General features: G+C 45.4%; 1 protein-coding gene across 2 annotated transcripts in view; it reads right to left on the bottom strand.

The window, feature by feature from the left end:
• The window catches only part of LOC130278907 (zona pellucida sperm-binding protein 3-like), a 28,474-nt gene extending 2,028 nt beyond the window's left edge, over positions 1-26,446 (bottom strand). Inside the window, exons 1-7 of one of the 2 annotated variants that reach the window (XM_056528659.1) lie at positions 26,404-26,446; positions 7,013-7,209; positions 4,272-4,381; positions 2,830-2,918; positions 1,771-1,951; positions 978-1,086; positions 812-897 (exon numbers count right to left, since the gene is read on the bottom strand). In XM_056528659.1, the coding sequence (XP_056384634.1) occupies positions 812-897; positions 978-1,086; positions 1,771-1,951; positions 2,830-2,918; positions 4,272-4,381; positions 7,013-7,209; positions 26,404-26,431 (800 nt within the window). In that variant the 5' untranslated portion in view covers positions 26,432-26,446. Of the gene's footprint in view, positions 1-811; positions 898-977; positions 1,087-1,770; positions 1,952-2,829; positions 2,919-4,271; positions 4,382-7,012; positions 7,210-8,142; positions 8,222-26,403 lie in introns of those variants that run through there. The other variant, XM_056528658.1, reaches the window with a different exon arrangement.
• Between the last annotated feature and the right edge of the window lie 416 nt (positions 26,447-26,862).

Raw genomic sequence — 26,862 nt, 5'->3', positions numbered from 1 at the left:
ACATCTGCCGCAGATATTTTGCTATGCACACAGTGCAGCAGAATCCCATTGTAGTCATTGGGACTCTGCTGCAGTGGAATTTCCAAGCCGAATATTCCTGCAGAATTTAGCTCTGAACATAGTCTTAAAACCCAGCTCTGAGTGCTGTATGTTAGGTCTAGTAGTACTTTTACACTACATAAGAGGGTGGTCTGTGATTTATCCAAGACCCATTATAAGTTGGCCTATTCATCACGAGTGATGTGGCTAATCCCAGACCTACACTCAACTTAGTGTTTTTGGAATGCAACAGCTTTTGTGAACAAAGTCACTGGCTAATCGTGAAAATTAAGCAAACCTAGATAAGCATGTAAAGAACACAAGTTTGTGTTTCCTCTAGTTGCAATTCAATAAAGGGCTTCCCAGTTTAAACTAGTGAGGTTATGTTCACACAATGGAATTTCCGTGTAGAATTCCGCAGCAGCAGAGTCCCATTGATGTCAAAGGGATTCTGTTGTGTTCACAGCAGAATTTCCACACCAAAAGCATGATGTGGAAAGTCAAATTGCGGCATCTGCAGAAAGACTATACATATCTATTCTTTCTACGGACTCCGCATGGAAATGCATTGCCGTCTACGAGCAGCCCTAGCGCCAGCATATTCTTTAGGCACTCTGCTGTCAAGGGAATGTCTGCAGAGATTTTCCCTGTGGACATTCCCCTCTGAACATAGCCTAAGAGGTATATTTACATGACACTGGTTGTGAACAGACTAAAAATAAAAATTGGCAGCATAGTGGCTCACACAACCCTTCAGTATTTTAAGTCTCACCTGTTAACGTCGCTTAGATAGGAGCACATCTTCAGTCCATTTGTAGCTCTAGGATCCCAAACCATTAACTTAAAGTGGAGGTAGATCTGCACAAAAAGGAGAAAAACCACATCATGTAGTCCCAGTTTCAGAGTTTACAAGTTCCTTAGAGGGTGTTCATACTTACCAAACCATTGGTGCCTACAAATTTCATAGCTGGAAAAGTAAGCTTTACAGTATCCAGCTGAAGAGGTTCCACAAAACGTGAAGCAGCTACTTTACCATCAATAAGACATCTGTAAGATGTAATGTTATTTGTACATCAGAGCTTGCAAGTTCAGTAGGATAACCATGATTAATTTTTTGTAAACGTTTGCTACAGAGTGCTTTACTTTAAACTTCTCATTACATCTACCTACACTATTTGTAGCCTGCAGTTACAACTGGAAGATTACTTATGCATTTGTCTCATGTTGTGTAGTCAGATTTAGATGACCGTACCTTTTAACTCGAGTGCAATTCTCTCCAAATGCAATAATAGTTGGGGGTTTTGCCAGTAAAGTTGAAGGTTACATTTGACCACTCAACTTCACATCTCAGGCTACAAAATTTATAAACCAATCTGTCAGGCTCTGTGCTCCACAATCGGCCCCCAGTAACTATTACATTGCTGAACAGTTTTCCAAGCATGTGCTGAAAAGAATCAGTTTTGACCAGTGCTTGTGCTATATATAGACTAATTGCGGCTGGTCACTTGGGGAGGTCACTCCTGAACCCCACTTAAACATTCTAGAAAGTTGGAACTTGGCCTAACATTCTACATACTCAGAAACCAATGCAGAGGAAAAGTGATGCAACAAAATGGCTAAATTTGGATAGAATATACATAGTCAATCTAGAAAGCAAGGTTGTTTGTCTTCAGAGTAGCTTCCCATCTGGGAGAGAACAGTGTATATGAATAAAAAAAAAACTTTTATTACCCATGGTTGTTTATTAAGACATAGCGCTGTGCCGAATTGCTAAGGTCGTCCGTAGGAGCCACAATGCATTCATCCACAAACAATTGCATAGACTGATGGTTTCCCATTGCAGCAGATATAGCCAAGAAAATTGGAGAGCCAAGAAAGAAATCTTTTACATTTGAAGGTGCCGTGAAGTCACCTGGGTGAAGGAAAAATTTAGTTTAAAACTTAATTATATACGCACACGGGAAGAATTGTAGAGCCTGTATCTAGGTATAGGTATTCTATCACTTTACATACAGAACATCAAGATAGAAAGCCACACCTGGGAAGTCTTTCTATTTTAAAATTTTTTACAGCAGTCAAAATGCCATAAGTGGATTTAGAAGGAATGGGAAAAGTAAAGGCCTTGTATGTCCCTACACAGCCAAGAGAAGTTTAGTGTGATTGACGAAGATTGCACAAAGCCCAAGCCCCCTACCTGATAGGAGAACTATTTCACCCCCAAACCCCCCCCCCCCCCGGTGATCTCTCTCATGGAGCCCAGGCTCTCTGCATGAAATGCCTTTGACCACAGCATGACGCTGTGGCCAACACCCCCCCTCCATGCAGTTCTATGGCAGAGCTGAAGATAGGCAAGCGCAACGCTTTGGCTTTCCCATAAAGCTGCATTGAGGGGGCGTGTCAGCTGCTGCTTCGTGCTGTGGTCAACATGCCCCTATCATGCAGAGAGCCCGGGCCCCCAGCAGTCAGACCCCTGCGATCTGACACTAATCCCCCTACCCTTAGGATAGGGGATCAGTTGCTAAATCCCAGAGATGTCCTTGAAGTATTCAGCTACACTGCTTGGCTGTGGTCCCACCTGCCTTTCCCGACTGTCTCCTGCAGCAGCCTGGCAGAGAAGTCTGGAAGCAGGACCCCTGGTGGCCAAACTTTAATACAAAGTAACCAAGTTTTATGTATATTACAAAGGGAAAATTAAATAGGCTAATCTAAAAAATTTTAAATATATAAAAACATTTTTACCAATGGAGGTACCATTTAATGTCCCCAAGATTAAGGAGTTAAGTTACTTACTATTCATGAAAAGAAATGAAAAGTCCAGGTGACTTGTTCCAGATAACTGCACCTCCACTGTAGATTCAAGGGGTGTAGGGTTCATTGATCTACGAAATTTGTGAAAGCAGAAGTTACAAATACTGTCTATTTAGGGTGAATTTAGACTACGCCATCTAAAGTTAAACCACACTGATCAATCTGACAGACTGAAAATTCACTCAAGCCATGCTCCTTTACCAATAGGCCACTCCTACTTGTTGCGCACATTTCAATTCAAGTGCTTATAAACACATGTGGTGAAAGGGGACTGCACACAAAACATCAGGCACATTTGCAATACTACATTTATCATTGTAGGTGTAAGTGAAGCATTTTTCTACACCCCTTTGTGTGTGCTGGTAATGTGTAGGAGAACCAAGTTTATTAAATGGTCGCAGGGTATTTAATACATTTTGTGAAGGTCACATTTTCTGAAATTTCCCTCTTCACATACACCAGAAAGCTATGCCAAGTCTGGGCTGGTGTAGTGTAGTCTTAGAGACTTCAGCAGCTTTGTGACTTTTCACAGAGGTACAGTTCATAAAACCCTTCCATATCATGTGTATTGCAACTCAAAATCAGTAGAAATGTGTAAACCATGAGGAGCAAAAAAAAATAAAAAAATAAAAAAAAAGGCACATAAACCCTGCTTGAGCTTTTGCGTGCCTTTTGTAGAGAAAAAAATAAAAAATAAAAAAACAGTCTAAAGAATGATAAATGTCAGCCAACGTGTTTACAAATCTGCACTCTTGTACTTTGGGAATATCCAGCAAATCCTGTCCAGAGCAACCAATCAGATTGCTTCTTTTGTTTTTCAGAGGCCTTGTTACAAAATGAAAGAAATGATCTGATTGGTTGCTATGGGCAACTTTTCCTCTGGACAGGTTTTGATAAATATCCCCCTGCTGTGCATTTGTAATAAAACCTGATACTTTTATTTTTTGTCAATGAGGGAAGTCTGCAGAAACTGACACCAGAACGCCTCACTATGGGGGAGCTTTATCAAAACCTGTGCACAGGAAGAGTGGTGCAGTTGCCCATAGCAACCAATCAGATCATGACTTTCATTTTTAAAGAGGCCTGTGGAAAATGAAAGATGATCTGATTGGCTGCTATTTAGCTCAGTGCAACTGCAAACTACTCTGAATCTCCAGCTCTCCCAATAGAGATGAAAGACAAGAGTCGGGGTGCCTGGCAGGAGATTGCAGGGGGTCTGAGCAGTCAAACACAGGATAAGGGTACTGGAGTTCCCCTTTAATTTCTGTTATTGCAGATAAACTCCTGAATGCTTCAATAGAGAATGTCAAGATTATTCGTTTAATTAAGGACTGGGATCCTACTTGAGCACCATGTAGAAAATAAGGAGTGCCGTATTCATTGTCTATAGCTATGATTATTGACACAACTGAATGAGAACTCACATGTTTGATACGCAATTTATCCGCTGTCGAAAAGGCTGAGGAAACACATTAGCGGCCGGATTAGGTTTGTAAACCAAGTCTGTAAAGAACTTCACAACATTCCCAGAGACCTGTATGAGGAGAGAATTGTAGTGAGCAGTTTAGAATGCATCCGTTAGGCTGTGTTCACACTTAGCTGGTGTGCTATGCAGATTAGTATACAGCAAGACTTTGTTTAAATATGTTTAACCATACATTAAGCTATAGTCACATGTGAACTTAGCCAAATGGGAGGTCATCTGTCAATCATGACCATCCTCCAATGGCTGAGTAGTTACTATGCCAAATACTTGGTGCCAGAGGGGTTAACCAGGGAAACTAATGCATGAATAAAGTTTTGCCCATCATCCTACCCAAGCAACAAGCACTTTACTACAGTGGAAAGAATTCATTTGTTAGTACAGCTTCCTATCAGTTTTAAAGAGGACTCAATAGCACAGCAGGCACTAGGTTTCCATTGAAATAAAAGTGCACCTGTTGCCATCTGTGCCACAGTCCACACTGGCATCCTGTTCCTAGCGGGATGCTGATGGAAACCTGTAGTGAAAAGTACACTATGCTTATGTCCTGTAAAATAAGAAGTATACATTGGGAAAACCTAAATGTAGTTATTCATTGACTAGGTTTGGCCTGTGCATATACCTCATGGATGACTTTTGTAAGGTTGCCGACATATGCATGGAACATTGCAGAATAGTGATTTAAACAGAGCCCAATATGGTGAATACTGAACAGCAGCTTCTAGTGTATTGGTTCTTGGCTGGCCTGTCCAGTAGCACGAGTCACTCCACCTGAGGTAGTGGGTACGTGTGCTCACTAGTACTGAACACATTAGAACACACCAGTGGGCAGCATAACCACTGCAAACATCTAGATCAATGTTTTCCAACCAGTGTGCCTCCAGTTGTTGCAAAACTACAACTCCCAGCATGCCCAAACAGCCTTCAGATGTCCAGGCAAGCTAGGAGTTTTAGTTTTGCAACAGCTGGAGGCACACTGGTTGGAAAACACTGATCTAGATAAAGATTTTAAAAGTTGCCGAATAGAGTTTACTTGAATATATTTAACCACGGGGAAACCCCTAGAAGACAGAACTACATCCATAGTAACAGTTCATAAGGTTGAAAAAACCAGAACACAAACGACTAGAGTCCATCAAGTTCAACCTATATTCCTAATGAGTCCCTACTGAGTTGATCCAGAGGAAGGCAAAAAACCCTCATACCAGAGGTAAAAATTCCTTCCCGACTCCAAATATGGCAGTCAGAATAAATCCCTGGATCAACGTTCTGTCCCTATAAATCTAGTATTCATAATCAGCAATGTTATTCTCCAAAAATGCATCCAGACCACTTTTGAACTCTTTTACAGAGTTCCCCGTGACCACCTCCTCTGGCAGAGAGTTCCATTGTCTCACTGCTCTTACAGTAAAGAACCCCCATCTGTGCTGGTGTAGAAACCTTTCCTCAAGACGTAGAGAATGCCCCCTTGTTATGAATACAGTCCTGAGTATAAATCATGGGAGAGATCTCTGTACTGTCCCCCGATATATTTATACATAGTTATTAGGTCGCCCCTAAACCTTTTTTCTAAACTAAATAACCCTAATTCTGATAATCTTTCTGGGTACTGTAGTCCTCCCATTCCCAGTATTACCCTGGTTGCCCGTCTTTGAACCCTCTCCAGCTCCACTATATCTATATCTCTCTCTCTCTTGTACACTGGTGCCTAGTACAGTATGTGTGGTCTGACTAGTGATTTGTACAGCGGTAGAATTATTTCCTTGTTGTGGGCATCTATGCCCCTATTAATGCACGCCATGATTTTAATTGCCTTGGCAGCAGCTGCCCGACACTGGTCACTACAGCTAAAAAATTATTATTAACAGACTCCCAAGTCCTTTTCCACGTCAGTCGTCCCAAGTGTTCCCCCATTTAATACATAATCCCAGCCCAGATTTTTCCACCCCATGTGCATTACCTTACATTTATCAGTGTTGAACCTCAACTGCCACTTCTCAACCCAAACCTCCAACCTATCCAGATCCATTTGTAACAGTGCTCTGTCCTCTAATGTGTTTACCACTTTACAGAGTTTAGTATCATCTGAAGAGACTGCTACTTTATTATTCAACTCTTCTAAAAGGTCATTAATTTATTAATTAGAACAGGACCCAAGACTGACCCCTGTAGTACCCCACTAGCAACAGTCACCCAATCAGACTAAGTACCATTAATAACCACCCTCTGTTTCCCATCACTGAGCCAGTTACTTACCCACATTCTCCCCCATCCCTCTCATTTTATGCAACAACCTTTTATGAGGCACCGTATCAAATGCTTTGGAAAAATCCAGATATATGACAGCCTGCGATTGCCCCATGTCCAGTCTGGAGCTCACCTCCTCATAAAAGCTGATCAGATTAGTTTGACAGGACAGATTCCTCATAAAGCCATGCTGATATGGGGGTGTGGTCACACTTCTGTATGTAAATTAAATTAATTCCCCATGCCTCATGGTAATTACAACACAACCAGATGTTTAGTGTGCAGTTTAGATATATTTATCTTATCCTATGTGCTTTGCAGAGAAGCGCTACAGCTCAGTGTTCGAGCTGGATCTTGGAAAGGTCAAATACAAACTTTTGATAGCCAAGTATTTAAAAAAAAATAAAAAAAATAAAAAAAATAAAAAAAACTTACTATTCTGGAGAACCCACAGTCATAGAGGCCGTACTCAAACACCAGGAAGTTCTTTAGTGCGGTGGTACTGGAGACAGGACATCTCCCCAAGGTAAGACTGCCAGGGTCTAACAGGATTTTGTTTTTATACGGATCACTTTTAACAGCCACACTAATAGACGTCCTGTTGCACTGATAGAACACTGTGTCCGGGGGAGCTGACAAAAGGGGAAAAAAAATAAATCAAAATCTGAAATTTTGCATTGGCTTTGCTTTTAACAGGCCCACCCAAAATGCACCATTGAGAATACAGAATTCTGATGCGCTCCTTTATTACAATGGTGTATGATTACTTTCAGGAAGAAAAAAAAATAAAAAATAAAAATCAGGCCTTAGCTCAAAATGCATCTTATCCCCACCACATTGGACTAATAGGGGAAGGGGTAAGATTTCTAAAGAGTCTAAAACTCTTTCCAAAGAGTTGCAGCATCACACACATTTTTATATCAGAATTAGGAAGGTTAATAGCATTTTTTCTTCTGCTATTAACTAACCTGAGCATTTTTTACCAAGGCAGCAGGACACCTTTTCTTGAACAGATCTTGTATTTAGCCACTCATATTATAAACTGGCCTAAAAGTGCATCGATGTCTCTAGGCCTTGTTTCCCTGATCAGTATTCAGGTATCTGTGCTAGTAGCAATATAGTTAGAGCTCCATAGTTTCTTCCCCTTTCGCTCAGAAATGGATAGACAGATCATTACCAGCTGCCTCCACCAGAGGGCATTTACCTATTAGAGCATTCAGTTTACTAGATGAGGTACTGGTGCCCCCTAGTGTTAACTACTGTCATGTGCAGGTTATTTGGAGCCCTAGTAGAAAAACAGAACCCAATTTTGAACAAGTTTAGAAAGAAACTGATCAAGGGTGGAAACTGACTAAACTGCATAGATCAGAGCAGAGTCCTACAGAGGCAAATTAATGGAATTAAAAGGAGGACTTATTGGTTTAAAGGGAACCTGTCTGGACTATGACAAACATATGCAAATACACAGTATATATTGAAGACAAACTAAGGACACTTAACCACTGATATAGGTAAAGCCAGCACTCACTGCAGCCATATTATACATTACATATACAGAAACTTACCACTTTGGGCTGCAAGATAAGTAACCCAGGACAGCCACAGAGCCAGCACCACCCAATTCCCCATTGTGAATGCACTGACTCCCCTCCCCCACCCTCAACTAGAGAATATAAAGCATCACAACTGCAATGATGAGACTCAGGTGGATCTAGCTCTCTGCACCTATTTAACCATTTAGGGTAGGTTCACATGTGACATGTTTGCATCAGCAACACAATAGAAGAAATTTAAAAAAATCTCATCTGCACACCGTGAAATAAATTACCCTACAGCATAGATTTCAATAGGTGATTTTAGGGTCGGAACACCCATTAATCATATCCATCTGCATCCCGCCGAAAACGTAATGCAGACGTATACTGTTAATGGGAGAAGCGTACCCCATTCAATTCTGCTGCTGAATGGAGTCACCCCTAGTGACTCCGTACGGGACATATGCGCTATTTTAAGCGCACTCATGACAGAGGCTGTTGCACTTTTGAAATATGAAAAATGACCCATTAAACACATCCATTACCGAATGCATAGAATAACATGCAGTGACGGATGTTACATAAAATTCTCTTTTTTTCAGGTATCATTCCTGCATCTGTTTTTTTTTAAACAGATGAAGGACAGAGCCTGCAGCGGTTTTTTTTTTTTTCTTTCGTAGCACATTTGTTAACATATGAGTCCATTGTCCATAGACTGTAATGAGAAACGTCCCTCCTCCAAAATGAACAATTTTTGTAATCTGGTAGCAGCAGGAAGGCTGGGATACGTTTGTTCAGCCCTTAAAGGGGTACTCTGGCCCTAAGACCTATTATCCCCTATCCAAAGGATAGGGGATAAGATGTCTGATGGTGGGGGTACCGCCGCTGGGGACCCCAGCTATCTCGCACGCAGCACCCACTTCTGGGAGTTGCACCCAGCGCCGCTGCCTTGGAGTTTGCCGGGTCACGACTACGGGCCGGAGAATTGTGACAGATTTTTTTTCCCATTGAAATACATGATTGACTGACATATGTAGGTCAGTGGGGTAAGTGGATAGAAGCCAAGATCAAAGGAGACTGGCAACAAATCAATTAAATGGGCCCTGTCAGATCTAACTTTTTATGTTATAAAGCATGCAAAAACAAGATGTTTTGCAATTGCTTTCATCAGAAAATTATATTATTATATATTTCATACTGAAAAAGACAGTAAAAAAAAAGTGACCACTAGACGTCTCCTGCCTCCAGTCCTGCAGTGTCCAGTGATAATAGATTTATTTATTTATTATTTTTGGGGGGGGATCTGACAGGTACGCTTTAAGCTAAAGTGGGAGCAATAAAACAATTAAAAGCATCAATGGTACCTCTGGGCTGATATTACTATGTATTCATATAGTAATGGTGTTGTACAACACTGACACCTCCTGCCTGTTTAGAGCTCATAGTTATATCAGCCCAGCCATTGGTTCCATTAAACCCTTATGAGGAAGATTTATCAAAACCTGTCCAGAGGAAAAGTTGCCCAGATGCCCATAGCAACCAATCAGATAACTTCTTTCATTTTTAACAAGGCCTCTGAAAAATGAAAGTACTAATCTGGTTGCTATGGGCAACTGGGCAACTTTTCCTCTGGACAGGTTTTGATAAATTCCCCCGTATTTGTTTTATTGCTTCCTCTTGATTGATTTATTGGCAATCTAATTTGTTCTTGGCTTCTATCCACTTACCCCACTGACCTATATATGTCAATCACAATGAAAGGAAATCTGTCATAAGTGTCACCTGCACTAACCTGTTGGAAAAGACATGTGGTGCAGAGTACACTGATGACAAAGGTACTTACCTTGTCCCGTTCCGTGCTGTCATTCTCTGGCAATCTTCTCTGGTATCTTCAGCTCAGGGCCCGACTTGGAGCATGGGCGGAGCTTAGTGATGTCAGCAGGACCCAGCAGAGAACAGCAGGGGTGACATCACTAAGCTCCGCCCATGCTCCAAACCGGGCCTGGAGCTAAAGATACCGGAGACGATTACTGGAGATCCTCTGCACGGAACGGGACAAGGTGAGTACCGTTGTCATCAGTGTCACCTGCACTACATGTCTGTACCGACAGGTTAGTGCAGGTGACATTTATGACAGATTTCCTTTAAAGAACTAACCACATAGTTGAACTGTAAGTTCCCCAGCAAATTTGAAATAATAAATTGTATCATTGTCTACCAGCATTTCTACGATGTACACTTTTCGGAAAATTTTTTATCTTTATTCTGTAGGTTTATACAATTAAAATTATACCCAACTTAGGCTGGGTTCACACTACGTTTTGTTCCATACGGGAGCGCATACGGCAGGGGGGAGCTAAAAGCTCGCGCTCCCGTATGTCACCGTATGCGCTCCCGTATGTCATTCATTTCAATGAGCCGGCCGGAGTGAAACGTTCGGTCCGGTCGGCTCATTTTTGCGCCGTATGCGCTTTTACAACCGGACCTAAAACTGTGGTCAACCACGGTTTTAGGTCCGGTTGTAAAAGAGCATACGGCGCAAAAATGAGCCGACCGGATCGAACGTTTCACTCCGGTCGGCTCATTGAAATGAATGACATACGGGAGCGCATACGGTGACATACGGGAGCGCGAGCTTTTAGCTCCCCCCTGCCGTATGCGCTCCCGTATGGGACAAAACGTAGTGTGAACCCAGCCTTATATAGGTGTTTGGTTTATTTTGCTACTTTAAAAAAATATATAACTTTTAGTATGAAAATGAGGGCTGTGTGAGGGCTCTTCTTTGCGCCTTAATCTGTAGTTTTCATCGGTACCTTTTTTTTACATTTTCTTTTTGCTGTATAAAGTGACCAAAAATCTGCATTTCTGGACATTACTATTAAACACACAGAATGAAGCATTTCAGTACCTTTCTGTAGAACAGTGAAATACAAAGGACAACCCACTGAACCACGCACCCAATGTCCTCGCCCATCTGTTTATCAAGTTTGACAGCTCCCATGATATAACGCGGGGTCAGGAGCTGACCCCACATCATAATTGGTCGGTCCCGGCACCTAGCAACGGCTGGTACCCGTGGCTAATACCAGACATCACCGATCGCAGTGATGTCCGGTATTAACCGCTTAGATGCGGCGATCAAAGTTGATTCCCGCGTCTAAAATGTAAAAAAATGCTTCCCGGCAGCTCAGTCTGGCTGATCGAGACCACCACTGTAAATCAGCTGAGGACACACGAGAAGGGTCCCTACCTTCCTCCTCGGCGTCCGATCGGCGGTTAATTGCTCCATGAGATCCAGGCTGGGGCAATGGAGCGCCGATAACACAGCACTGATCAGTATATGCAATCAGAAGATTGCATGTGATAGTCCCCTATGGGGGCTATAAATGTGGAAAAAAAAGTGGAAAAAAAAGTTAATAAATGAGATTTAACTACTTCCCTAATAAAAGTCTGAATCACCCCCCTTTTCCCATAAAAAATATGTAAACAAAAATAAAAATAAACATATGTGGTATCGCCATATGGGTAAATGTCCGAACTATAAAAATATAATGTTAATTAAACCGCACAGTCAATGGCGTACACGTAAAAAAATTCCAAAGTCCAAAATTGTGTATTTTTGGTCACTTTGTATACCATAAAAAAAGTAAAAAAAGCTATTAAAAAGTCCCATCACAACAGAAATGGTACCAATAGAAACTTCATGGCGCAAAAAGTGAGCCCCCATACCACCCTGTATGCGGAAAAATAAAAAAAGTTATAGGGTTAGAAAAATAAATGTTTAAACATACTAATTTTTGTGCAAACAGTTATCATTTTCACCAGAAGTAAAACAAAATCAAACCTATATAAGTAGGGTATCATTTTAATTGTACGGTCCTACAGAATAAAGTGTCATTTTTACGTAAAAGTGCACTGCGCAGAGACAGAAGCCCCAAAAATATATATATTTTTTTCAATTTTGTCCCACAAAAATTTTTTTCTTTGGTTTTGTTGTAGATTTTTTGGTAAAATGACTGATGTCATTACAAAGTACAATTGGTGGCGCAAAAAACAATCCATCATATGAGTCTGTAGGTGCAAAATTAAAGGGTTCTGATTTTTAAAAGGTGAGGAGGAAAACACAAAAGTGCAAAAACGGAAACCCTTGAGTCCTTAACCCCTTAAGGACCAGGCCATTTTATACTGTAGATCCAGAGCATTTTTTGCACATCTGACCACTGTCACTTTAAACATTAATAACTCTGGGATGCTTTTAGTTATCATTCTAATTCTGAGATTGTTTTTTGTGACATATTCTACTTTAACATGGTGGTAAATTTTTGTGGTAACTTACATCCTTTCTTGGTGAAAAATCCCAAAATTTGATGAAAAAATTGAAAATGTTGCATTTTTCTAACTTTGAAGCTCTCTGCTTGTAAGGAAAATAGACATTCCAAATAAATTATATTTTGATTCACAAATACAATGGGGGAGATTTATCAAAGTTGTCTATGTCCCGCATCAATATAGACCAAACTACAGAGGGTTAGTCTGGTCTATTGTGCACCGAATTTATCAAATGGCGCACAGCTCTTGATAAATTCTGTGCACAGACTGCATGATCTATGCTTTAGTCTATATTTAAACCTGCTCCAACATGGTCTGACATTTCGGCGTACTTTCAGCCTATGCGACTTGTCGCTGAAAAGTCGCACTTGATAAATTCAGCACCAATGCATTTTTCAATGCATTTCAGTCTAAAATAGACTTGCATGCATCATGTTCTAAAAATCCTCTAGAGCAAAAGTCGCAGAAAAGTCGCACAGACTTTCTGTGCGACAAATTTAGACAAGAAAAACCAGTCTAAATCCTTTGATAAATCTCCCCCAATATGTCTACTTTATATTTGCATCATAAAGTTGACATATTTTTACTTTTGGAAGACATCAGAGGGCTTCAAAGTATAGCAGCAATTTTCCAACTTTTCACAAAATTTTCTAAATCGGAAATACCCCACAAATGACCCCATTATAAAAACTGCACCCCTCAAAGTATTCAAAATGACATTCAGTAAGTGTGTTAACCCTTGTAGTAAGGTGATTCACAGGAATAACAGCAAAATAAAGGAGAAAATTCAAAATCTTCATTTTATACACTCGCATGTTCTTGTAGACCCAGTTTTTGAATTTTTACAAGAGGTAAAAGGAGACAAATCCTCTCAAAATGTGTAACCCAATTTCTCTCGAGTAAGGAAATACCTCATATGTGTCTGTTAAGTGTTCGGCAGGCGCTGTAGAGGGCTCAGATGGGAAGGAGCGACAATGGGATTGTCAGGATCCGGATAGGTATGCAGCAAGGACACTGGTGGTGGATCCTCTGTGTCAGTGGGGTGATGACGTGGGCCGTACCAGGGGAACGGAGTCTAAGGGGTTACTGGTTTTCACCAGAGCCCGTCGCAAAGCGGGATGGACTTGCAGCGGCAAGTAATCCCCAGGTCGTTCCACCCGATAGCGACTCAACCCCAGCTGACGGCTGAGACAGGCGCGGTACAAGGGACAAGGCAAGAGCAAGGTCGGACGTAGCAGAAGGTCAGGGCAGGCAGCAAGGATCGTAGTCAGGGGCAACAGCAGAGGGTCTGGAACACTGGCTTGGAACATACACAAAACGCTTTCACTGGCACTAGGCAACAAGATCCGGCGATAACAGGAAGGGGAAGTGGGTTTTTATAAGGAGGACACAGGTGCAGGTACTGATTGGGCCAGGCGCCAATCAATGGCGCACTGGCCCTTTAAATCTCAGAGAGCCGGCGCGCGCCCTAGGGAGCGGGACCGCGCGCGCCAGGACTGAGCAGACGGAGGACGGGGCAGGTGAGGAGATTGGGATGCGAGCCGCGAGCGGGCGCGTCCCGGTACGCGGGTCGCATCCCCGCCGGAGACACTAGTGCACGGGGGTGAACGCCGCTAGCGCTCTGGGGAGGAGCAGGGACCCGGAGCGCTCGGCGTAACAGTACCCCCCCCCCCTTTGGTCTCCCCCTCTTTTTGGAGCCTCGGAACCTGTAAATGAGCTCCTTGTCGAGGATATTATCCTCGGGTTCCCAAGACCTCTCTTCGGGGCCACAATTCTACCAGTCTACGAGAATTTTTTTTTTTACTTCTGACTACCTTGGAGGCGAGGATTTCCTTTACAGTGAAGACATCGGAGGAGCCAGAGACAGGAGCAGGAGCGGTGACCTTGGGGGAAAAGCGGTTAAGAACGAGAGGTTTGAGAAGGGAAACATAAAAGGAGTTAGGGATACGAAGAGAAGGAGGAAGATGAAGTTTGTAGGAGACAGGATTGATTTGACTCTTGATTTTAAATGGTCCAAGGTAACGTGGGCCCAGCTTGTAGCTGGGAACGCGAAAGCGGATATACTTGGCAGAGAGCCACACTTTGTCCCCAGGAGCGAAAACAGGAGGAGTCCTTCTCTTCTTATCAGTATGTCTCTTCATACGAGACAAGGCCAGTAGGAGCGATTTTTGAGTCTCCTTCCAGATAACAGAGAAGTCCCGGGTAACTTCATCTACAGCAGGCAGTCCAGAAGAAGTGGGAATGGGGAGGGGGGGCAGAGGGTGACGGCCGTACACCACAAAGAACGGGGATTTGGCAGAGGATTCCAAATTTTTGAAATTGTACGAGAATTCAGCCCAGGGTAGAAGGTCGACCCAATCGTCTTGGCGGGAGGAGACAAAATGTTGCAAATAGTCACCAAGAATCTGGTTTACTCTCTCTCCATTGGATTGGGGGTGATAGGAGGACGGGAAATTTTATTAGATTTTTAATTGGTTACAGAGAGCTCTCCAAAATTTGGACACAAATTGAACGCCTTTATCCGAGACGATATGCGTGGGAAGCCCGTGAAGGCGAAAAATATGCAGAAAAAATTGCTTCGCCAATTGTGGCGCAGAAGGAAGACCTGGAAGTGGAACGAAGTGTGCCATTTTGGAGAAACGATCAACGACCACCCAGATGACGGTGTTGCCATGGGATACAGGCAGATCCGTAATAAAATCCATGGCAATTTGGGACCATGGTTACTCGGGGACGGGTAAAGGAAGGAGGAGTCCAGCAGGTTTCTGGCGAGGGGTTTTATCCCCGGCGCAAACAGTACAGGCCCGAATGAAATCAGTGACGTCACCCTCTAGCGTAGGCCACCAATACAAACGAGAAATAAGCTGGATGGACTTTTTAATGCCAGCATGGCCAGCAAGGTGAGAGGAATGTCCCCATTTGAGGATCTTGAGGCGCTGGCGGGGAGGAACAAAAGTCTTTCCGGGAGGAGTTTGTCCCAGAGAAGCTGGAGCAGAGGAGACCAGGCACTCAGGAGGTACGATATGCTGCAGAGGGGCTTCAGATTCGGTGGCATCAGAGGAACGTGAAAGGGCGTCAGCCCTGACGTTTTTGTCTGCAGGACAAAAGTGAATCTCGAAATTAAAGCGGGCAAAAAACAACGACCGTCTAGCCTGGTGAGGATTCAGATGTTGGGGAGACTGGAGGTACGAGAGATTCTTGTGGTCAGTGTAAATGATAATGGGGTGTTTGGAACCCTCCAATAGATGCCTCCATTCTTCGAGTGCTAATTTGATGGCTAGAAGTTCACGATCTCCAATGATGTAATTTTTTTTCTGCAGGAGAGAAAGTTTTAGAAAAGAAACCACAAGTAATGTTATGTCCGGAAGAGTTTTTTTGGAGAAGTACGGCTCCGGCTCCGACTGAGGAGGCGTCCACTTCCAGCAAGAAAGGTTTCGATGGATCAGGTCTGGACAGCACTGGAGCAGAAGCGTAGGCAGTTTTGAGACGATTGAAGGCCTCATCTACTTGAGGAGGCCATGACTTAGGGTTGGAATTCTTCCTGGTCAGGGCCACAATAGGGGCCACAATGGTGGAGAAATGGGGAATAAACTGTCGGTAGTAGTTGGCAAATCCCAGAAAGCGTTGGATAGCACAGAGTCCAGAAGGGCGTGGCCAATCTAAAACCGTTGACAGTTTGTCTGGGTCCATTTGAAGCCCTTGGCCAGAGACTAGGTAACCTAGGAAAGGAAGAGAATTGCATTCAAAGAGACATTTCTCCATTTTGGCATACAGGTGATTTTCACAAAGTCTCTGGAGCACTAGACGGACATGACGACAGTGTTCCTCCAGGCTAGAGGAGAAAATCAAGATGTCGTCCAGGTAAACCACAACACAGGTATATAATAAGTCCCGAAATATCTCATTAACGAAGTCCTGGAAGACTGCAGGGGCGTTGCAGAGCCCAAAGGGCATAACTAGATATTCGAAATGTCCGTCTCTGGTATTGAATGCGGTCTTCCACTCATCACCTTTCCTGATGCGAATAAGGTTATATGCGCCTCTTAAGTCCAATTTAGTGAAAATATTGGCAGCACGAAGACGGTCAAAGAGTTCAGAGATCAAAGGCAGGGGATAGCGGTTTTTGATGGTGATTTTATTTAAACCGCGGTATTCAATGCATGGCTGTAAGGAAACGTCTTTTTTAGTGACAAAGAAGAAGCCCGCTCCAGCAGGGGATGAGGACTTCCGGATGAAACCCTCTTTTTAGGTTCTCCTGGATATAGTCGGACATGGCTTGAGTCTCTGGGGCAGACAGAGGGTAGATCCTGCCCCGGGGTGGAGTGGTACCAGGAAGGAGGTCAATGGGGCAGTCATAAGGCCTATGAGGTGGTAAGATCTCTGCTTGTTTTTTGCAGAAGACATCAGCAAAGTCCTGGTAGGCCTTGGGAAGACCCAGTAAGGGTGGGGCCACGGGGGTTTGACAAGTAGGAGCAGACGTGAAGCACCGTTTGAGGCAAGATGGACCCCAACTTTTGACCTCCCCGGTGGTCCAGTCAAGGGTAGGAGAATGATGTTGGAGCCATGGCAGACCGAGGAGGATTTCAGAGGTGCAGTTGGGCAGGACAAGGAATTCAATTTTTTCGTGATGCATTCCAATGCACAGTGCAGTCCAATTTTTCTCCATTGACAGAGGAAATGTAGAGCGGCTTGACGAGACTGGTCACTGGGATGCTGAACCTATTAACAAAAGAGGCCAAAATAAAATTTCCTGCAGAACTGGAGTCCAAGAAGGCCACAGCAGAGAAGGAGGAGTTAACAGAAGGAGAAATCCGCACAGGAACAGTGAGACGTGGAGAAGCAGAATTCACACCTAGAGTCGTCTCACCTTTGTGAGGTAACGGAGTGCGTCTCTCCTGACGCGGAAGGCGGATAGGACAGTCTTTTAGGAAGTGTTCGGTACTAGCACAGTACAGGCATAGATTCTCGTTACGGCGGCAAGTCCTCTCTTGTAGGGTCAGGCGGGACCGATCCACTTGCACAGCCTCCTCGGCAGAAGGCACTGGAACAGATTGCAGTGTACTAGAGAAGAGAGGAGCTGGAGAGAGAAATCGCCTGGTGCGAACAAGATCCTTTTCCTGTCGGAGCTCCTGGCGTCTTTCAGAGAAACGCATGTCAATGTTGGTGGCCAAATGGATAAGTTCAGACAGGTTAGCAGTAATTTCTCGTGTGGCCAGTACATCCTTGATGTTGCTGAATAAGCCTTTCTTGAAGGTCACGCAGAGGGCCTCATTGTTCCAGGATAATTCTGAGACGAGGGTACGAAACTGGATGGCGTATTCGCCTACGGAAGAACTCCCTTGGACTAGGTTCAGCAAAGCAGTCTCGGCAGAGGAGGCCCGGGCTGGCTCCTCAAAGACACTACGAACTTCAGCGAAGAAGGACTGGATAGTAGCAGTAGCAGGATCATTGCGGTCCCAGAGCGGTGTGGCCCATGACAAGGCCTTTCCAGACAGGAGACTGACTACGAAAGCCACCTTAGACCGTTCAGTGGGGAATTGGTCCGACATCATCTCTAAGTGTAGGGAACATTGAGACAGGAAACCACGGCACTGTTTAGAGTCCCCATCAAACTTGTCCGGTAGAGACAGGCGGAGGCTGGAAGCGGCCACTCGCTGCGGAGGAGATGCAGGAGCTGGCGGAGGAGATGATTCCTGAAGCTGTGGCAGAAGTTGTTGCAGCATGACGGTCAGTTGGGTCAGCTGCTGTCCTTGTTGCGCGATCTGTTGAGATTGCTGGGCGACCACCGTGGTAAGGTCAGCGACAACAGGCAGCAGGACCTTAGCGCGATCCATGGCCGGATCTACTGTCAGGATCCGGATAGGTATGCAGCGAGGACACTGGTGGTGGATCCTCTGTGTCAGTGGGGTGATGACATGGGCCGTACCAGGGGAACGGAGTCTAAGGGGTTACTGGTTTTCACCAGAGCCCGCCGCAAAGCGGGATGGACTTGCAGCGGCAAGTAACCCCCAGGTCGTTCCACACGATAGCGACTCAACCCCAGCTGACGGCTGAGACAGGCGCGGTACAAGGGACAAGGCAAGAGCAAGGTCGGACGTAGCAGAAGGTCAGGGCAGGCAGCAAGGATCGTAGTCAGGGGCAACAGCAGAGGGTCTGGAACACTGGCTTGGAACATACACAAAACGCTTTCACTGGCACTAGGCAACAAGATCCGGCGATACCAGAAAGGGGAAGTGGGTTTTTATAAGGAGGACACAGGTGCAGGTACTGATTGGGCAAGGCGCCAATCAATGGCGCACTGGCCCTTTAAATCTCAGAGAGCCGGCGGGCGCGCACCCTAGGGAGCGGGGCCGCGCATGCCGGGACTGAGCAGACGGAGGACGGGGCAGGTGAGGAGATTGGGATGCGAGCCGCGGGCGGGCGCGTCCCGCTACGCGGGTCACATCCCCGCCGGAGACACTAGTGCAGCGCTCCCGGTCAGCGGGTCTGACCAGGGTGCTGCACGGGGGTGAACGCCGTGAGCGCTCCGGGGAGGAGCAGGGACCCGGAGCGCTCGGCGTAACAGGGATTCAGATGGTACATACCACCGGGTCCAGCTAAAACTTCTGTCTGTAGAATGTGACGCCCAGACGTCTCCTCACTATGTCAGCGCATTCTCATCCTCTATATGAAAACAAGTATTATTATAAACCTACCAGACACTGTATCCTCTAAATATAATACTACTATACACTATACTCTTTGATTATAAACCTTCCATACCCACTGAATATAATACTACCACACACTGTACATTCTGAATATAATACCAACACATACTGTACCCTCTGAATATAAATCTGCCACATACTGTACCCTCTGAATATAAATCTGGTGGTGTTGCTAGTGGATGATGGGGGTGCTAGTACTAGGGGGGTGTTGCTGGAGGATGATGAGGGTGCTACTGGCCATCCCCCCTGGCAGTATCACCCCCATCATCCATCGGCAGGATCATCCTCCTGGCAGGAGCACCCCATCATCCACCATCAGGATCTGCTGATGGAGGTGCTGCTGCTGGGGGGTTTGCTGGTGGATGATGAGGGTGCTACTGCCAGGGGGGGGGGGAGCATTAGGTAGGCAGCAGTTCCCCCACATTAGGTAGGTAGCAGTTACCCCACATTAGGTAGTAATTTCCCCACATTAGGTAGCACAGATTCCACACATTAGGTAGCAGTTTCCCCACATTAGGTAGCACAGATTCCCCACATTAGGTAGCAGTTTTCCCACATTATGTAGCAGCTTTCGCACATTAGGTAGCAGTTTTCCAACATTAGGTAGCAGTTTCCCCACATTAGGTAGCATAGATTCCCCACATTTGGTAGTAGTTTCCCCCCATTAGGCCTCAGGTTCCCTTGCATGTTCCCCACAATAGGTCAATGTCTCCCCACATTAGATCACTGGTTCAAACAACCCCCCCTCCCCCCCACACAAAAAAACACACACACAGATAGAGAGAGAGACGCACACACACAGTCAGAGAGACACACACTCACAGACAGAGACACACACAGACACGAGTCACACACAGTCACACACACAGAGTCACACACAGTCACACACAGACAGAGAGTCACACACAGACAGAGAGCCACACACAGACAGAGATAGCGACAGACAGACAGACACACAAACACACACAGAGAGAGACACAGACACACAGACTCACACACACAGTCACACACACAGAGTCACACACACAGTCACACACACAGAGAGTCACACACACAGTCACACACACACAGTCACACACAGTCACACACAGACAGAGTCACACACAGTCACACACACACACACACAGAGTCACACACAGTCACACACAGAGAGTCACACACAGTCACACACACACAGTCACACACAGTCACACACAGTCGCACACACACGCACAGAGTCACACACAGCCACACACACACAGAGTCACACACAGTCACACACACAGACAATCACACATACACACACACAGAGTCACACACAGACAGAGTCACACACAGTCACACACACAGAGTCACACACAGACACACACGCACAGAGTCACACACAGTCACACACACACACAGAGTCACACACAGTCACACACAGTCACACACACAGACAATCACACACACACACACACAGTCACACACACAGAGTCACACACACACACACACACACACACAGTCACACACAGTCACGCACAGACAGAGTCACACACAGTCACACACACACAGAGTCACACACAGTCACACACAGAGAGTCACACACAGTCACACACACACACAGAGTCACACACAGAGTCACACACGGTCACACACACACAGAGTCACACACAGTCACACACACACACAGAGTCACACACAGACACACACACACAGAGAGTCACACACAGTCACACACACACACACAGAGTCACACACAGTCACACACACACACAGTCACACACACACTGTCACATACAGACACACACAGAGTCACACACACAGAGAATCACACAAAGTCACACACACACACAGAGAGTCACACACAGTCACACACACACACAGACAGAGACACACAAACAGAGAGAGTGAGACAGACACACACTCACTCACCTTCTCTCCGGGCGCTCTGCGAGTAACGTCACGCCCTCCTGCGCGGCCCTGCGGAGGGACGTCGGCCCGGCGCAACAGAAGACGTAGGGGCGCAGGCCGGTTCACTGTGCAGGTGACGGGGGGGGGATGGTGCTACTAGTACGGAGACAGCGCAAGTGTGGGGGGGCTGCTAGTACGGAGACAGCGCAAGTGATGACGGGGGGGGGGGGGGGGGGGGGGGGGGGCTGGGGCTGCTAGTACAGAGACAGCGCAAGTGAGGACCGGGGGCGTACCTGGTGTCACCCCATCAGGATGGTGTCACCCGATGCGGCACGCAGCTCATACTTGAAGCAGGAAACTCACTGTAAACCCGTCCGTGTGAATGTACCCTGTACATTCACATGGGGGGCAAACCTCCAGCTGTTTCAAAACTACAACTTCCAGCATGTACTGACAGACTGTGCATGCTGGGAGTTGTACTTTTGCAACAGCTGTAGGCACACTGGTTGGAAAACCTTCAGTTAGGTTCTGTTACCTAACTCAGTATTTTCCAACCAGTGTGCCTCCAGCTGTTGCAAAACTACAACTCCCAGCATGTACTGATCGTCGAAGTGCATGCTGGGAGATGTAGTTATGCAACAGCTAGAGGTACGCAACTACAACTCCCAGCATGCTGAGACAGCTGTTTGCTGTTTGGGCATGCTGGGATTTGCAGTTTTGCAACATCTGGAGGTCTACAGTTTAGAGACCACTGCACAGTGATTTCCAAACTTTGGACCTCCAGATGTTGCAAAACTACAAATGCCAGCATGCCCAGACAGCAAACTGTTATGTGGGCTTGCTGGGAGTTGTAGTTTTGCAAGATCTAGATGGCCCCAGTTCACAGCACAGTGATCTCCAAACTGTGACCCTCCAGCTGTTGCTAAACTACAAATCCCAACATGACAGCTGTCTAGGCATGCTGGGAGTTATAGTTTTGCAACATCTGGGGGCAACAGTGTAGAGACCACCCCACTCCTATACCTTCAGGGAGATCTTGGGTGTCTTGGCCAACCACGATCCCCCTTATTTACCGGGTCACCATAGACCCGTAATGACCCGGAATCGCGCAAATCGCAAGTGTGAATTCACTTGCGATTTGCGCCGATCGCCGACATGGGGGGGGTCTGATGACCCCCCTGGGCATTTGCACGGGGTGTCTGCTGATCGATATCAGCAGTCACTCCGGTCCGGTCCCTGCCCGGCACGCGGCGGGACCGAAATTCCCACAGGCATACAGGTATGCTCTTGGTCCTTAAGTTCCAGTGAACAAAGGCGTACCTGTATGCCCTTGGTCCTTAAGGGGTTAAGGGGTTAACTGATAGGAAATTCACCTAAAACAGATGTTCAAAAAAGAAGTTGCATCTGTCAAACATGTGCCAAAATGTGAGCCAAAGGCTTCGTTCAGATTGCGTTCTGGACTCAGTTTAGCGAGTCCGTTGTTTGTGCAGTAAACGGCCCAAATAAGGCTAGGTTCCCCCATCTAGATTTTGTCCATTATTGCCTCCGAAACGGACCATTCTATTAACGGGTGCAAACTGATGCAAATGAATGCTATTTAGTGGCATCCGTTTGCATCAGTTTTTCATCTGTTAGTATCAGCTGTCTACAGACTCCTGCAGCAGGGACTACTACTACTCCCATCATGGAACAGACTTCTTTTCGTGATGGGAGTAGTAGTTCCCTGGCTGCGGGAGTCTGCAGGTGGCTGGGAGGCTAGATTAGTGCATGTACTACTAACCCCATCATGGAACAAAGTCTGTTCCATGATGGGGGTTGTAGTACAAAGGCTGAGGGATCGATCGCACTGGGTCTCAGCGATCAAAAGTTATTAACCAGGGGAGCGGGCGGCATGCCCTGCGATGTAGATCATGTGCGTGTTTTACTTTAATTTTTAAATACCCCGCTGGGGACCCTGAATGGCCGAGGGGCCATTCAGGGCTCTCAGCAGGGTTTTTAAAGTCATTAGCGAGGATTGTAATTTTGCACTACACTGGCAGCTGGGGAAGCATTGTGCTGCGTTCCCCGGCTGCCCATATGGCTGCAGGAGGGCAAGATCTATAGGTAGCGCAGCAGTGGACAATATACATAGCTAGCACTGTGGGGGCCAAACATATAGCGCTATATGTATAATGCCCCTCGCTGCGCTAGCTATGTATAATGCCCCCCCACTGCGCTAGCTATGTATAATGCCCCCCATTGCAGATAGGATTGGGTTAATTAAAATGGTAATTCTACCTCAGGTTCTATACGTCTTGGGGGCAGCCCCCTGTTGGATTCCTGTAAAATGTTTTTTATGATTAGAAGCCCTAATGGGAAGATTGATTTGGGGGAGGGGTAGAGTCCGTATGAAATATATAAGGTGGGTACACTTGGAAGGAGAAGGTGGAGGGAGTTTACCGGATTTTAGGTTATATGGCCTTCCGATAAAAAAGGATTCTGGGCACGTTTCACTGATAGGGCTATTTAGGAAAATTTGGCAAGTGGTAAAAAAGAGGTGTAAGATAGAGGGATCTTTAACCAATACGGTGTTATGGGATAATACGGAGTTAGCACATTTCCAACGATTAGGGAGTGATTTTTGGAAAAGCAAAGGGGTTAAATGTTTCACAGTTTTTTCAGGATGGTGAGATTAAAAAATTTGAAACAATAAAAATGGAGTTTGGTTTACGTAATGAACACAAATTTTGGTATATTCAATTGTGTGAAACATATAGATGCACTGATAAGGAGAAATTTAAGATATATACATATGTGGTGATAGATTATATGAGTTTGGAAGGAGGAGGAAAGTTAAAATACATTTATATGCTACTCCTTAAAACCATATCTGATAGCTTTCGGGAAAATAAGAAAAAGAGGTGGGAGGAAGTACTTGGTCCAATTTCAGAGGAAGAATGGGAAAGCATTTTGAGCAATGTTAAAAAGTGCTCAACCAATAAGAGATATCAAATCATGCAATTAAGAATAGTTTATAATTTATGCTACTCACCAGTACAGTTAAAAAAGATGAAGAGTTGGAGTAAGGCAGACTGCCCCAAGTGTGGTGGAGCCGATGCCGATTTGTTCCATTTGTTGTGGTTATGTCCAAAGGTTAAAAATTCTGGAGTATGGTCTTTCAGGGTATTGAGAGAAAACTTAATATAGAGAAAGAATGGTCGGTGACAGAAGTGACTCTAGGCGATTTGAGTAAGGTAATGACGGGGCGGGAGTTATTAATCCAGATATTTATGCTTACTAAGGTTGTGATTCTTAGAGGGCTTTTGGGCAGTAGAAGTCCAAGTGGTATTGAGTGGGAGAAGTTAGTGGGGAAAATCCGAAAATCCGAACAGTGGAGAGCTGGAGGGTCTAAGAGAATGTAATGTAAGGGTCTAAGAGAATGTTAAAATGTAAGGCTTTTTGTCCTTTTTAAGTGCATTTGTACTTATTAATTAATTGTTGTAATAAAATTTATAATTATTAATAATGCCCCCCGCTGCGCTAGCTATTTATAATGCCCCCCGCTGCGCTAGCTATGTTGTATAATGCCCCCCGCTGCGCTAACTATGTATAATGCCCCCCGCTGCGCTAACTATGTATAATGCCCCCCCGCTGCGCTAGCTATGTATAATGCCCCCCGCTGCACTAACTATGTATAATGCCCCCGCTGTGCTAGCTGTGTTGTGTAATGCCCCCCGCTGCACTAGCTATGTATAATGCCCCCGCTGTGCTAGCTGTGTTGTGTAATGCCCCCCGCTGCATTAGCTATGTAAAATGCCCCCCGCTGCGCCAGCTATGTTGTATAATGCCCCCAGCTGCACTAGCTATGTATAACGCCCCCTGGTGCGCTAGCTATGTTGTATAATGCCCCCGCTGCACTAGCTATGTTGTATTATGAACCCCGCTGAGCTAACTATGTATAATGCCCCCCGCTGCGTTTACATATGTCCCCCCAGCGAGCGCATACATAAATCCCTTGCAGCGCTATCTGTGAATAGTATACTATCAGCAGCACATCATAATGCTTGCCGGGAAAGGCAGCGCAATGCCGCCCGCTTCCCAGCCAGCAGATGTGCTGCTGATAGTATACTATTCACAGATTTATGTATGCGCTCGCTGGGAGGACATATGTAAGCGCAGCGGGGGGCATTCTACATAGCTAGTGCAGTGGGGGGCATTATATCTAGCTAGCGCAGCGGGGGGCATTCTACATACCTAGCGCAGCGGGGGACATTATACATAGCTAGCGCAGTGGGGGGCATTATACATAGTTAGCGCAGCGGGGGACATTATACATATAGCGCTATATGTCTGGGCCCCCACTGTGCTAGCTATGTATATTGCCCACTGTTGAGCTACCTATAGATCTTGCCCTCCTGCAGTGCATCAGGGCAGCCTGGAAACGCAGCGCAGTGTAGTGCAACATTACAATCCTCGTAATAATGACCTTAAAAACCCTGCAGGGAGTCCTGCATGGCCCCTCGGTGTCGGCCATTCAGGGCTCCCCGTGGGGTATTTGAAAATGAAAGTAAAACACACACACAATACATCGCAGGGTTGTGGACCATGCTTCCCACTCCCCTGGTTAATAACCTTTGATCGCATGGGGTCTCAGATGTGAGACCCAGTGCGATCAATCCCTCAGCCCCTGGACTAATACCCCCAACATGGAACAGACTCTGTTCCATTATGGGGGTAGTAGTGCAAGCATTAATCTAGCCTCCCCAGACTCCCGCAACCTGGAAACTACTACTCCCATCAAGGAAACAAGTCTGTTCCATGATGGGAGTAGTGGTAATCCCACAGCACAGCAAGAGTTTGCTGATTTCACTCCTTCTGAGCAAGCATTATATGCTCATCAGTTTGCCATAGACTTCAATCTTAAACTTTTTATATCCGTTTCTATTCCGTTATTTTTGATGGGAGAAAAAATACTGCATGCAATGTTTTTTCCCCGTGAAAAAAAACGGAACAGGAAGGAAGCGGGTGCAAACGGGTGATAAAGGATTGTAAAAAAATCCCATTGACATTAATGGGATTATTTTACAGCCGTTTGCAACCCATTTAAAAAATATCAAACGGATTGCAGAACGGGCATAAATTTACGGGGGCAGACGGCTGTGTGAACGAGCCCTAACACATCTGTTACCTCACTCATAGACTTGAATGAAGTGATGGATGTTACATTTTTTTTTTACTAAAAGCCTAGGTACGTTACCGCATTTGTTTATTTTCCCGGACACTGGACAGAGCCTGCACCGCTTTTATCTGACGTTCCTAGCGTGTCTCTTAACTGCTGCGTCCATTCCCCATAGGCTATAATACTAAATGGCCATTCCACAAAATTACTATATTTCCTCACCCGATAGCGGTGGGAGGCTGGGATCCATTTGGCCAGCCTTTAGAAGAGCAGCCAATCTGCTTGTCAGGCAGTGAACCACCCTTTTGGTTGCTCCTCCTCCTGCTGGACAGCGTGGAAAACCCAAACCTTGCTCTATGAGATATAGTGAGCTGGCCAAGTGCTGATTTGTTATTCTATGTAGTGTCAAAGTCACCCTGCTGTGCCCGCATCACCTCCTTAGTGTCACCCTATGAGCATTAAAGTTTATCTCCTCTTACGGCCGTATCATACTCCTTAGTATTAAAGTGAGTCCAGTATTGGCATCACCCCCCCCCCTCGCTCCTATAGTAACCAATTGTGTGCCATTCATGCCCTCATCATCTCCCCTATAGAAACCCATTTTGTGGTGCTTTTGCTTTCATTATTCCCCCTATAGTAACAAAGTGTCTGCTGCTCGTCCCGCCTTCCCACTCCCCTGAT

Source organism: Hyla sarda, chromosome 1, assembly GCF_029499605.1.
Source record: "Hyla sarda isolate aHylSar1 chromosome 1, aHylSar1.hap1, whole genome shotgun sequence".
Classification (NCBI taxonomy): domain Eukaryota; kingdom Metazoa; phylum Chordata; class Amphibia; order Anura; family Hylidae; genus Hyla; species Hyla sarda.
Note: the sequence above shows the minus strand (reverse complement) of the source record. Positions and strands in the feature narration are given on the sequence as shown.